The sequence below is a fragment of the Archocentrus centrarchus genome, chromosome 20 (genome assembly GCF_007364275.1).
Source record: "Archocentrus centrarchus isolate MPI-CPG fArcCen1 chromosome 20, fArcCen1, whole genome shotgun sequence".
In the NCBI taxonomy this organism is placed as follows: domain Eukaryota; kingdom Metazoa; phylum Chordata; class Actinopteri; order Cichliformes; family Cichlidae; genus Archocentrus; species Archocentrus centrarchus.
Genome location: NC_044365.1, coordinates 26,587,630 through 26,600,379, shown reverse-complemented (window position 1 = coordinate 26,600,379; position 12,750 = coordinate 26,587,630). Strand labels below are relative to the sequence as shown.

General features: G+C 41.0%; 2 protein-coding genes and 1 long non-coding RNA gene across 5 annotated transcripts; 2 read left to right on the top strand and 1 right to left on the bottom strand.

The window, feature by feature from the left end:
* The first annotated feature begins 204 nt into the window (after positions 1–204).
* Positions 205–2,309, top strand: tcf24 (transcription factor 24). Its single transcript, XM_030756012.1, has 3 exons — positions 205–524; positions 963–1,409; positions 1,767–2,309. The coding sequence occupies exons 2-3, from the start codon at positions 981–983 to the stop codon at positions 1,875–1,877; spliced, it is 540 nt and encodes a 179-aa protein (XP_030611872.1). The 5' UTR covers positions 205–524; positions 963–980; the 3' UTR covers positions 1,878–2,309.
* Positions 808–12,432, bottom strand: mcmdc2 (minichromosome maintenance domain containing 2). 3 transcript variants are annotated; one of them, XM_030756011.1, is made up of 15 exons: positions 12,301–12,432; positions 12,094–12,224; positions 11,951–12,010; positions 11,523–11,739; positions 11,317–11,439; positions 10,305–10,406; positions 9,086–9,214; positions 8,697–8,934; positions 8,373–8,578; positions 8,136–8,293; positions 7,589–7,768; positions 7,358–7,491; positions 6,853–6,962; positions 6,509–6,715; positions 808–1,316 (listed from the first exon to the last, which is right to left on the bottom strand). In XM_030756011.1, the coding sequence occupies exons 1-14, from the start codon at positions 12,395–12,397 to the stop codon at positions 6,549–6,551; spliced, it is 2,052 nt and encodes a 683-aa protein (XP_030611871.1). In that variant the 5' UTR covers positions 12,398–12,432; the 3' UTR covers positions 808–1,316; positions 6,509–6,548. The 3 variants fall into 3 exon arrangements, with proteins under 3 accessions (XP_030611871.1, XP_030611869.1, XP_030611870.1); XM_030756009.1 differs by having other exon boundaries at positions 11,523–11,718; XM_030756010.1 differs by lacking the exon at positions 11,951–12,010 and having other exon boundaries at positions 11,523–11,718.
* On the top strand, positions 3,423–6,498 carry LOC115799067 (uncharacterized). Its single transcript, XR_004021522.1, has 6 exons — positions 3,423–3,524; positions 4,995–5,049; positions 5,291–5,347; positions 5,818–5,874; positions 6,108–6,165; positions 6,257–6,498. It is a non-coding gene; the product is annotated as an uncharacterized LOC115799067 (long non-coding RNA).
* Positions 12,433–12,750: the final 318 nt, after the last annotated feature.

Sequence of the window (12,750 nt, the reverse complement as noted above, 5' to 3'; positions counted from 1 at the left end):
CATGTTTGAGGTAATTGTGACCAAACTTCTCCTTCATGCCACTTTTTTTTTCCTTTTTTGATAGGCTTATAAAGAAAATACAGTGTCGGGTTTGCAGCCAATTAGAGTGGGATACGGCCTGCGCATATCAAGAGTTGAAGCAAAAGAGAGTCCTGCCTCTGGCGTTGAAAACGAGCGTCTGCTGCCCTCAGACAGAAATAAGCAGGGAAGGGGGAAAGAGCAGCCTTTTCTCCGCTGCGAGGGGGTGTTATGGGTCGAAAGATTAATTACGTCGGAGTGAAATATTTGTCTGCCGCTTTGTGTATCCAATAAATTAAGGGCTCCCGAGACTTTTACGCACACAGGTGAAGTGTTGGATGCGCGTACGGGACTGCAGCGCACCGTTTCTGCCTACTTTATGAGGATACGCGGGACTTGGAAGGGAACTCTTCTACATTGACGAACATTTTCTCTGACCCAACAAAGTCTTCTTTGGGTTGCCTTCATGTCGTTTTGTAAAGCAGTGCCTTTGAGAAGTACCAGAGGTAAACTCCATATAAGACAGATTACCGAACAGATAAGACTCATGCTGGCGAAATGTTTGACGGGGACGTGATTTGGAAGTCTTTGAGCAGTTATCTGCATAAATTCATGTCAGTGCAACTAGACAGCTGTCAGTTGTTTGGATTTCTTACAGATTTTCTTTGGTGATGAAAGAGCTGTAGACTTTAAGTGTGTTTTCTGTTTAATTTGCAACATCATACAGTTTGACCTCTGACCAGACAACTTAACTTATGAATATATAAATACAAACGGGAGTAACTCAAATAGTGTAGATTGGAATATATATTTAAAATTAAGCCTAAGGTAGAACATTTGCTACAAAACAGCAGGTTCCAATAAATACTGTAATTTGTCTCTAAAAGAGCTGAATGTTATAGCTAAGGTTCAAATCAAATGTGCAATAATGCTTCTTTATCTAGGTCAGTAAGTGCAGCCCGATGGTTGGAAGACAGGCGCTCCGAATGGACAGCGGTAATTGCTCCGGAGCAGTGGTGGATGACAGTCCAGCATCCAGTCCGAGCTCCAGCCCCAGTCCGGACGATCATCGTCGTCGGGAGCTCCACCGTGCCAGGGTGCTCCAGAGCGGCGGGGTCGGCGGCAGAGGACGCCCTGCAGCAGCGAATGCAGCGCGGGAGAGGAGCCGGGTGCAAACGCTGAGGAACGCGTTCCTGGAGCTCCAAAGGACTTTGCCGTCTGTGCCGCCGGACACCAAGCTGTCTAAACTCGACGTGCTGATACTGGCCACCACCTATATTGCCCATTTGACTCGAACTCTACAGGAAGAAGGCGCGGAGGAGGGAGAGAGCACAAAACAAACAGAGGCGTTACACTCACTGAAAGGTGAAGGCTACCTGCACCCAGTAAAGGTCAGTGTTAATGAGTGTAGTCATTAGACGTTTGTTTTTGTATCAATTCTGCATTAATGGGTTTTATTGTAAAATTATTTTCATGAGCAAGTTTTGTTAGAAATTTCTCACTTAATTAATTTAAGAAGTAAATACAGGGACACCTACAGGGATCATTTATAGGGTACTTAATCCTATAGATGCAGCAAGTCACGTCACACCGCCGAGCTCTGGTTTTAGAAGTTATTTAACCAATTAAAAACGTATATATATATATATATATATATATATATATATATATATATATATATATATATATATATATATATATAATAAAAAAAACTAAAAAATCTATAAGTTTTTTTTTTTTTTTTACAGAAATGGCCAATGCGATCCAGGCTGTACGTCGGAGCAACCGGGCAGTTCTTGAACACTTCAAGTCCTTCAGAGTCGGAGGATCAAGGCCCATCGTCGTCCACCTCCCACTAAAATAGGCCTGATTCATTTGTGCCAAACAGCTTCATACTCGCATGAGTTCATGCTTTACTTCGGAAGCAGCTTATGATTGTAGAACAGTTCGCCAATCCGATTTCACTCCCACTAACGCCCTACCAATAGGAAGACATTGTAAATTAATATATTACGTGAATTTTATTGTATAAATTTTGAGGAAAGCATACATTATATTTCTGTGTTGTTATTTCGGATAATCCTGCCTGCATTGTGCAGCTCCACACACGTTCCAGGTATATTTGCAGAGACTCCTCGGGGCGACGAGCCCGTCATGCTTGAGTGTGCACTTTCAGCTGAGACATTTGCACTAAATGCATGTGTGAATAACTTAACATCTGTCATGTGAAGTGGTCTGTCAGAGAGCCCACAATGCAGGCTCTGCGTCTCATGTTCCTCCTTATTTTTCCATGCATGAGTGTAAATGTGTTTGTGAATAAATTACTTGACAATGAAAGAAGACATGTCTCCAGGTTTGAACGATAGCAGAAAAATTTAAACGGTGTTCCTAATAGAAACGTAGCTTAAAGTAATTGAAAATCCAACAATTATTATTATTTTTATTGATGGTATTTGTTGGACATTTCTAATTGTGGTTTTTGTGGTCACGGAGGCCTAGCCATGCAATAAAAAAAAAACACTTTCTAATTGATTTTATAATTAAGATTACAAATATTAAAACTTAACATTGATTACTCTGTTTAACTAATTAATCGGATTTTATAAAGTAACTTATTAAAATATTGATAAAGGCATGGGTAAAAATCATTTTGGGCTACTATGACACAAATGGCATTATATGCGTATTTTAGCCCGTTTGAATAAATGAAGGAAGGTTATAGGGATAGAAATTATTTATAAAGATTCGTGTCTGATATTTGGCTGTCAATATAGACATGTCTGTATCATCAAGTCACAGACCCCAGGACACATTTTTTTTTTTTTTATGTTCAGCTTTCTGTCTTTCTTAGCACTCTGTAGCATTCTGCAAAAAGAAAAAGAAAAGTGACCATCACAATAAAGCTTGACTGAAAGCTCTAAAGCTTTCAGTGAAGCGTATATTAAATGGAAAATGAAGCAGTCTGATCTTTTCGTGTTTTATAGCGATAACACTATGTTTAATGTAAGCGTTCATGCACATGCACACATACACACACCTGTTGTTGCCTCCCTTTTTCTCAGATGTTTAAGCGAACACATTCCCGGTATTACTACTACTACAACTATTATTTATTTTGTTATTTCAAATTTTCCTCTTGAATGAGCCCCCAACTCTACATGCCCAGAATGTCCATTGGGCCCATCCGGCCCAGAATGCAGAATAAAATTATGTGGAGTGAATAAAAATTCACTCCACATATATGATTCTTTACAGGCATTGCGCCTTTATGTAATAAGTTACATAAATAAGACTACTTTAGATTTTAAAACGAAGCACCTAAAAAGTCTGAGCACATTGAATTCATGCTCAGCTGCGCGCTTTACGCGCTGCACTGCGCAGCTGCGGCGCGCAGAAGCAGGAGGACGGACCGGAAACTCGCCCTCTTCTGCTGGAGACGGTTGCAGCAGGCGGCGTTGCGCATCAGCTCTTCTCAGCCTTTGCCTTCTTCGAGATTCTCCGCGTAGGTAAGCAATGAAATGGTTGCTTACGTCTTCATAGCTTAAAATCTGCTAATCGGTCAGCGTGTTTTCAAGCTCATTATGAATTTGTTAGGGAAAGATGCCATTAGTAGGTAGCATGAAGCTAGTTAGCAAATGGGCCACGTGGGTAAGGAGCACAGCGTAGTTCCCTCCTCGCTTTACTGTTAATCAGTCATAGTTAAAATACTAAAGGAAAGGTGTTTTATTCTGTTTGTATAATAAAGCCGGTAAAATAAATCTCCTTACAAATGCACGCAGGTGTGTTAGCAATTAAATGCGGGTCCTGATACTTATCGCTACCCTTAATCACCGTGTATGGTACTATGAAGCATTTTTATTCCTCGTCCCGCATGATGAGTGTCCCATAATTTCATTGGTCCTAGTTTACAAAAGCCAACACGTGAGGCTCACAGGAAACACGTGGCTCATAGACTTATATTTGCAGATCTATGGATGCATCTCTGCTGAAACCCTAAGGCAGGCAGAGCAAAGTTGAAATGACAGTAAATTTGTAATAGTTACTGGGAATAAAAAAAAAAAAAAAAGTCACAATTTAAAAAAAGACAATCGCACAAGATCTTATAAACAAACTCCTGTACATGAGCAGTGCTTAAAGTGTAATCTGAGTTTGTGTGTTTGTCTAAATTACACTTAGTCCACACATACTTTTTTTTTTTTTTTTTTCCACCTTTGGGATCTGGTCACCCTAATTACAAGTGATGCCACATTATAAGTTTGCCTATGCATCTCATATGTAACATTAGGAAAATGTCTTCTTTCACCATTATGCTGGTTTGTATGTCTCATTATCGACTGGTCTCATCCCTGAAATAAAGTAATAAATCATTCTTTTGGACTCGCTGTCATTCACCACCTTACTGAACACCATGTCTAGTTTTGTCCCGGGGTCATCAGGAGAGCTGCTGGTCAGGGAGTTACCACCTCTCATTATTTCACTGGGGAAAGTCATCAAGGCCCCAATGAAGACATAAGGTCATGGCAGAGGTTGTGACCTGTTGTTGAACCCGTCCTCAGACCTGCAGTGTTAGCCGTGCTCTCTGACTGTGTTACTTTGTAACCTTTGACCTTCATGTGATCAGTCATCTGTCCCTGGGATATTGGCTTTTCTTTCAGTACATTTTATTTATTCAAGCTGAAAATCAATGTCACATCACCCCCTGAGAGCAATTAGTTGTAAGGGTTGAAAAAGTTGCAGTAGCAGATCGTCACTGATCTTTGAGAGGCGGAGGGGTGTTTCGATTGAAAGGGGGCAACTGTTATTAAAACTCAGGTTGGACTGAATGTTATCATTTGTCTTTTATCAGTGTCGACCATCCACAGTTCAAACTATGGCCGGTGTTTCGCTATTCAAGCATGGAATTAAAAGAGCATACTAAACAAACTCAGACTCAGTGCTCAGATTTATCTTTGTGCTCATTCATCATTTGATTCCAGATGCCACGCCGCTACTGATGATAACCAGACGTCTTCACTGTGTCGACCTTTTAAGGTGAGCACTGATGTATTTGACTGTTTTTGGTTGCATTTTGCTTTACCTGTAGCCCAGTCTAGCTGCTGGAATAGTGATGAGTTCACTTTTTTGCCGTTTACCCATCAGACAATAAGATGGTGAAACTGTGACTATCTGAATAACCAGCACGACACCAGACAGCCTGTTTTAAAGCATCATGTTTTTTATGTATATGAAGGGGGTTTCAGGAAGCTCATCTCAGTGGTTTATTTTGCTTCAGGTCTCACGCTGAGGTAGCAGGAGATGCGTGATCCTTTGTCTCCTTCCCTGAGGACAGGTGAGCGATTTCACCACAGTATGTTTTTGTACTGCTGCTGGAAAAATGAGTAACTGTAAAAAGTGGTGTTAAATTTTGTCCTCTGAAACAGTTGCCTGAAGAAATTTTGTCAGTAGCTAAAATGATTTAAAATCAACAAGTTTTATTTATTTCCTGTGTTTTAATTTTTGCAGCTGGAATAGTGATGAGTTCACTTTTTCGCCGTTTACCCATCAGACAATAAAGTGGTGCGATTGTGACTACTGAATTACCAGCTGCAGTTTTTGTCACCTAGTTTGCCCCAATGATTTTTATTTAATGCCAAAAATGTTTCACATATAGGCAGAATATTACTTGAGCACTTTTTTTTTTTTTTTAATTATTCAGTTTGCCTGATTTCAGTTGATTCTTTTTGAAATCCATCACTCTGAGTCTGTATATTTCTACACCACATGTATCTAGAATCACAGTATGTATTGTTAATTCTGCAGATAGACGGTAGCAGCAGTAATGGAGCTACACTGGCACTGACCCTCATGACGTTCTCGGTAAGTAAAGCCAATGGTAGACTGGTGTAGTATCTGGTATCCTAACAGGCCAGTTTTCTTCACTGGTCTGTCTGCTCTTTTAACTTGTAATGATGAGTTCACTTTTTCGCCGTTTACCCATCAGACCAAAATGGGCTGCTGAGAATGTGACTAACTGAACTAAAAATCACTTTTAACCCCATATAAATCACTTATTCTTATTTGACTAATCATATACACTGCATGTTTGTTAGATTTGCAAGATTATGGAACCATTTGACTGACCAGAGCACACGGAGCCACATTTTAACGGTGAGTGCCAAAATCTGCCTCGGTCGCTTTGGGTTTCAGCCCTGCAGATGCCATATTAAACTCAGCTTTTACATGTTTTTTTTTTTTACAGCCATACTACATCCAAAATGGACAGTTACTTTTGTTGTTGTAATGAATAATTAATAATTAATTTACTTAATTGTGAGAATTTATTTCTGATATGTATTCTTAGATGCAATATTCTGTATTCAGATTTTTGGGTAATGCTTACAGGACACCCTTCGTCTTACCTCTGCATTCAGTATGTATTTGTTTGGCTGTGTTTGATCAGTGTACCACTTCGAAGGAATGAAATAAAGGAATTTAATCTTGTGCTGCCTACCTGCATTTTTTTTTTTTTTTTTAAACCTGTTAGAGAGGCTTTACTCCTCTGTAATGTATGTGTCTGCTCCGGGTGCGTAAGCGTAGATGAACTGTAAGATGTTCTGGTGGAGCTCATCCAGAGCAGCGTCTCTCCTGCGCAAACCGTCCACGTCTCCCAGGTCACACGGAAACACTGGATCAGGTGGGATAATGAGAGCAGAGGCCCCTGTGTGACAAAAAGATCCTTGAGACTGTTGCTGTACATTGGTGTGCTTTGTTAACTTGGGTGTTTTGTATTCATTAATAAAATAAGCCATGCTTATAAACAACCATAGGGTGTGAAGATTGGGGGGGGGGGGGTACCATGTTTGAGTGAGACTGAGTTTTCACACAGGAGTACAGCGATCACGGCGTCCTGCTCCAGTACTTTAGTTCTGAGACATAACTTGCAATGAGCCTCAGCCAGAGAGATCCTGTGACAATGAATATCCAGTGTTAATGACTGCCTCTGTATTTAGTAATACTTATAATCTACAGTAGGACAAGTAATCAATATAAATGTTACGTCTAAAATAGAAATGGGTAAATCAAAATGGGTTGTGTGTAATAAGAGTGGAATGTAGCCTGCCCTGTTTGGCCTTCTTACTGAGAACATATTTATTTTCATAGTTTTAGTTGAATGTAAAATGTGTCACCACAGTGAGAAAGATTTGTAAACCTTGGTCTTAATTACATGAAAAATAGTCATCTGAGAGCAGAGACTGAGTGAGCTTGCACCATCTAGTGGATGAAATCAACATTACAGCGGACCTGAACAGTTTAGTCTATTGTGATGCAGAAAGTCCACATTCTGCAGTCGAGCACTTACAGTAATTTGACAGAGGCCACAGACATCTTGACACCCTGCGAGCGAACTCTGCGGCTCGCCATGTAGTAACCAAGGATCATTTTCTCTGCTGCAGGGCTAAGCTCCACTTGCAAACCTTGTGCATGGGCCACCAGCTGAAAGAATCAATACCAAAGACTGTCAGGGCAATGAATTTCAGTTTAAAAGAAAAAAGTAATGCAAGGAATCTGGTAAAAGAACATGTTTGTTAACCTCCCGATAGTCTTGCGTGGAAAACTCCCAGCAGGATGGGTCATGGAGGTTTCCAGACTGTACTGCCTGCTGGAGGGTGTGGACAGTCTGGGCAAGCAGGGTCTGCGCTCCAACCCTGTCCTTACACTCAATGACAAGGCCAAAGGCATCTGCCAACTGAACTGGTACAGGACCCATCTCCTGCTCACAATAAAGAATCTAGGTATCAGAAAGCTGTCAATAAAGCCTTTATTTGACTTGTTGCATGTTATTTTTTACCCCTTGCCTACAAAAGAACAACACAGAGCACTGATTATTCTCAAGGGTTCTGCTGTGAAGTAATATCGCCTGGGCAGGGCACTTCCTTCAAGAACACTAAATTGTCTCAATTTCCTGTTTTTCCTGTAGCACCAACAGACGGCATCTGAGCTGAAGGAAATGAGATATTTTTCGAACTGTAATGTGCAAAATAAGTTACACAAAATAATTCATAGAACTCTAAACTTAGATCTGGTGTAAGCACATTTACACATCAATAATGTGCGTACAGTGATGTAACTGGACTTACTGCTGTTCCCGGTGCGGCACAGTCTGCCCTCCCAGATCGGCAGGAGGAGTCGGCGAGGGCCCAAAAGCTGCACTGGACTGGGAAGGAAAGCTGCTGGTCTGCATCCTCACCATATTTCTTTCCGGGGATGAACACAGACAGTGTGCGACTCTCCAGAACTGAAAATAAATACATAAATGATCCATGATTTTTATAGCTGACAGAAGTTTCCTTTTAAGTTTTTGTCACATATATTACCTGACTGAATGGAATCCAACTTGTCCTTTTTGTAACAGCTGAGATCTCCCAACATGCAAATCCCCCCAGTGGCTAGCAGGGCAGAACCAGCACGGATATTGGCAGTACCTGTTCCGTGTTCATCCCGGGACAGGCATGCAAACATCTCCCTCGAGGCCTGATGCCTAACCCCACGATATGCCAAACTCAAGCTGTATGCCATTAGTCTAGCACAAAAAAAGAAAGGGTGGTGGATGGGCAATGAGGAGGGTTAGATCTCAAGTGTGGTGTCCAGTGGGTCCATTTAGGATGTAGAAGGATTCAGATCATTTAAGTTTGTTTTACCTGTCGAGTATGAGCGTGTCAGCAGTGACAACAAGTAGATCCAAGTTGTGAAATGTGTCTTTTTCATCTATTCTGGTCTGCACCAAACTAAGCAGCAAGCTCATCTTCAGAGTGTTGTACAAGCCCAGAGGAGCCATGTCCAACCCAAAGCAGTGAGCTACAATTGCTGAGAACCTCCATGGAGAGGAGACAGTGGCCTTCAACAGTTCCTGCAAGCGAGGGCTGACTTCACAGCCATCTGTAGGTGGAGTTGTGAAAGATGGTAAGTCTTTCAATACAGTTTAAAAATATAAAAAACTGAGACTTCGCTGTATTAAGACACATATCTGCAATCAGTACAGCTATAGCTTCATTCTGTAGTTTTAATAGGAGATATTTCAGTGCCTTACACTCTGGTTCCCACGGTTGGACGCTATTTGCCTCCACACTCCAGGTAATGTTGGGCCATTGGTGCACATGCGCAGGAATGCCCAACACCCGGTAAAATCGACCGATTCTCATAGAGTTACACAGCTCGTCTATGTGAGGAGGGGAAATAAAGCATTAACACTCAAAGGAGTTGTTCTCGGCCGCCTGGTGATTACTGAAGAAACATGCACGCCACCTACGAACCGCCGCCAAGAGAAACGGGAGCGAGGCCTTCGGAACAAAGATTTCACTGTGTGCAAGCTGCACAGCCAGCTAATGAGTGTTCTTTGCACTTATTAACATATATGTTTAGTAACGGGAGCCCGCTGTATTGAATTCCTCCAAAAGACTGGCTCAACAGAATATGTTAATCCTGGTGCAGAGATTTGCTAAGCTCTCAGGGGTGCTGGCGGGACAATGTTATTCGAGGGGACAGAAACACTTAATATCCCACCATGAGGCACCGCGCTCAGCTGGCTGCACGAAAAGCTATTTATTTGAACTCTCCCCCACTAAGTTTGTGTTTCAAAGCGAGCCTCATTTAGCAAGCCAGAGAAATTAATGGCAAACCTCAATACATCTGACTAAATATAAGCCATTATAGCCACATTTCTCAAGAGTAATAGATTAGAATCTTATTTTCCAAACAAAAAAAAATGCACTTGCAATTTGAGGATATTAATCTACAGTACAGTCCTTTAATGCTTTAGCTTGCAAATGAAAACCAAGCCTTTTAACCAAAGAATAAAGGCTACATGCTTTACAGAGCAGGGTCAGAGTCTTTTCAAATAACAGAGTCAATAATCTGTTTCTTTTTTTTGCTGTTTGGTTCATATGTTTTATAGTGAAGATTTATTTTTATGTTATGCAGCTCTCTGGATCAAAAAGCCAAGGTGCACAAAGGCCTGTTTGAAAGAGCAGATCAGTGGCGACCTTTCATGGAGGAGCAGTCACACTCAGCGCTGTTTGTTATCATTTGTATCCTTTGAGATTAGGCTACTCTGATGTAAACATTCGGTAATGCAACGTGTTTCTGCTCTAGGCTATTATTAAGTGTGATCATGATGTATTGTAATGTATGCTAGTGCATATTTTTCATCTTCTGACACCACTTTCATCACTCCCAAAAAAGGCTGTGAGTTTTCTTCTCCATTATTCACGCTGCTAGAACTGGTTTTACACTGCAGACTGCACACATACCTCTGAGAAACAGAGTAACAGACTGGTATCTCGTGGCGCTTTGCTGATGGCTTCTTAGAACATCCAGTGCTTTGACATGGATCAGCTCCACAAGCTGTTTGTCTGTTTCCAAAAAAAGACAGATACCGACAGTACTGTGCAAAACTCTTGAGCTAGGGAAATAGGAAGTAGCTGCAACGAGGCAAAAACAGAGTTTGTATCATTCTAACAAACTTGAAAGTTAATATTTGGTATGACCACCTTTATTCTTCAACACAGCCTGAACTCTCTTAGGGAAGCTTTCTTGTAATTTTTTTTAAGTAGTCTTTAGGAATAGTTCTCCAGGCTTCTTGAAGGACATTCAGATCCAGATCCAGATGCAGCTCTCAGGTTCTGTGTGATTTTATTCTGTTTCTTAAAGACATGACTTTCAGATCCTGTTCATCTGCTGTAGATAGTTTTTTAGGCCTGCCACTTCTCCTTTTGTCCTCCACTTGTTGAGATTTGCCACATTTTTCAGCTAATAGCTCTTTGGGAATTACATTGTTGGTACAAAAACACTATTTTGTGTCTGTCAAACTGTTACTTTTGGAATTTTTGTACATATTCAACTAAAGAAATGGGAACAAATTGTGTTTTGTAACAGACTGCTAGTAGCAAAGTGCCTAAAGATAAAATTTAAAATTGGTCTTTGCTAAGTTTTATGTATATGCACAAAGTGCCTTTATATGCTTGAATGATTTATGTTACGTGGTTTAATAAAAAAAGAAAAACTCATTCCTCTGAAAATGGTCAGGTACAAGGACTGAACTGAAAATGAGTGAAAAAGCAAACAAATGTCCAAAGAAATACTTTGAAAGACCTCCAGAAAACCTGGAAAACTATTGCTCAATACCACTTTTATAAATGTACAAGAAAGTCTGCCTCCTTGGAAGCAAAATATAATGAAATGCGGGGTGGCTCAAGACTTTTACACAGTACTGTATATGCACAAAACATTACAGTGCACTACCACATTCTGAATCACTCTCACCTCCTAAAACCCTGAACTTCACATCCTCTTTCAGTTGGGAGCTGCAGATCGTGCAGCTGAAGTCATTTCTCACTGTGGCTGACTCTGTAGCTCCGGGTGCGTGGACCCGAATGTGGTGGAAACCTACAAGTAGTATCATGGAAATGTGAACTTGCACACTCTATTTGTCTGAGTACATCTTGAAAACCACACAGCCCGTGCAGTACCTGTAGAGCAGGGGCAGTCAGCATCAGTACAGAGGAACCTCGCCCCCTGGGTGTACTTTGTGACCCTTGTCATGGCAATGACCAGGCCTTCCATAGAGACAGGCCTCATAGGGCGATATGCACGAGGAAAACTGGAGAGGTCCAGTGTGTACTCGGGGAATGGAGGCAGGTGTGTGTACTTCAGAATAACATTCACCTCAAAAGAAACACACACACACTGTGAGAGGACTGAACTGTTGATTCAATCCAGTCAGGTTCAGGCATCTTTAATTGTAAGAGGTAGGTGTATTATTATGGGCTACATTCCCTATAGATGTTAGTGTAATATAGTGTATTGGGACAGTTAACGGAATCGAGCCATCCACTTGTGGATTTATACTAAACACAGTTTTGTGTCAGCGAAAGGAGAAGCAGTTGTTTATTCATACCTGACTCTCCATGTGTATTTTTTCAATAAGCGAAAGGGTCTTTACGGCCAGGAAGCAAACCTAAATGAGGAATTGGGTAAATACGGTTACCCGTACAGGAGAAATGTACCTACGTTTCACTTTAGCCCGCAGTTTTCACTTACAGACTGAAACAAAGCTGTCGCTCTCAGGGGGTCATGGAGAACACAGTCCCCCAGCACAGGATCCAGCTCCATCACATCACAGGGGTTAACACTGACACACAGCCGGTACACTGCCTCGGTCTGCTGGGAGCCTGAAAATTAGCGGTAGCAAAGTTACAAACCCGCTGATTTTAGCTGTCACGGCAGCCTTAAAGCTCAGCCTCATACCGTTAAAACGTTTGCAGTCTCCGGCGAGTTTTTTAAGACCGCCGCTTCTGTCTAAATACACCAAAACCGATTCTTTCAACGATAAAACGTCGGCCATTTTCAGGATGTCATGAAGCGGGTTCCGCCGATGGCGCCAACTTCAAGGATGTAATTATTTAATAAAAATCAATAAAAATTGTACATACATAAAAACTAAAATAATAATATCTAAGGGGAAAATAAACCGCTTCCAAATATAAAGCAAATATTTTAAGGACAACTGTTGACCTTGTTTTACTAGAAAAAATTTCAGTTCTGTGGCATTACTATTAATTTATAGCATATTAGAAACGCACGTCAGTAGCTAAAATGTATCTGGAAATCCTTCATGCATTATTTATATCTTTTACATCTTTTGATGTTGATATTAATCCAATGAGCTGGTTGAATATTTATTCAAAAGTGTCAAAC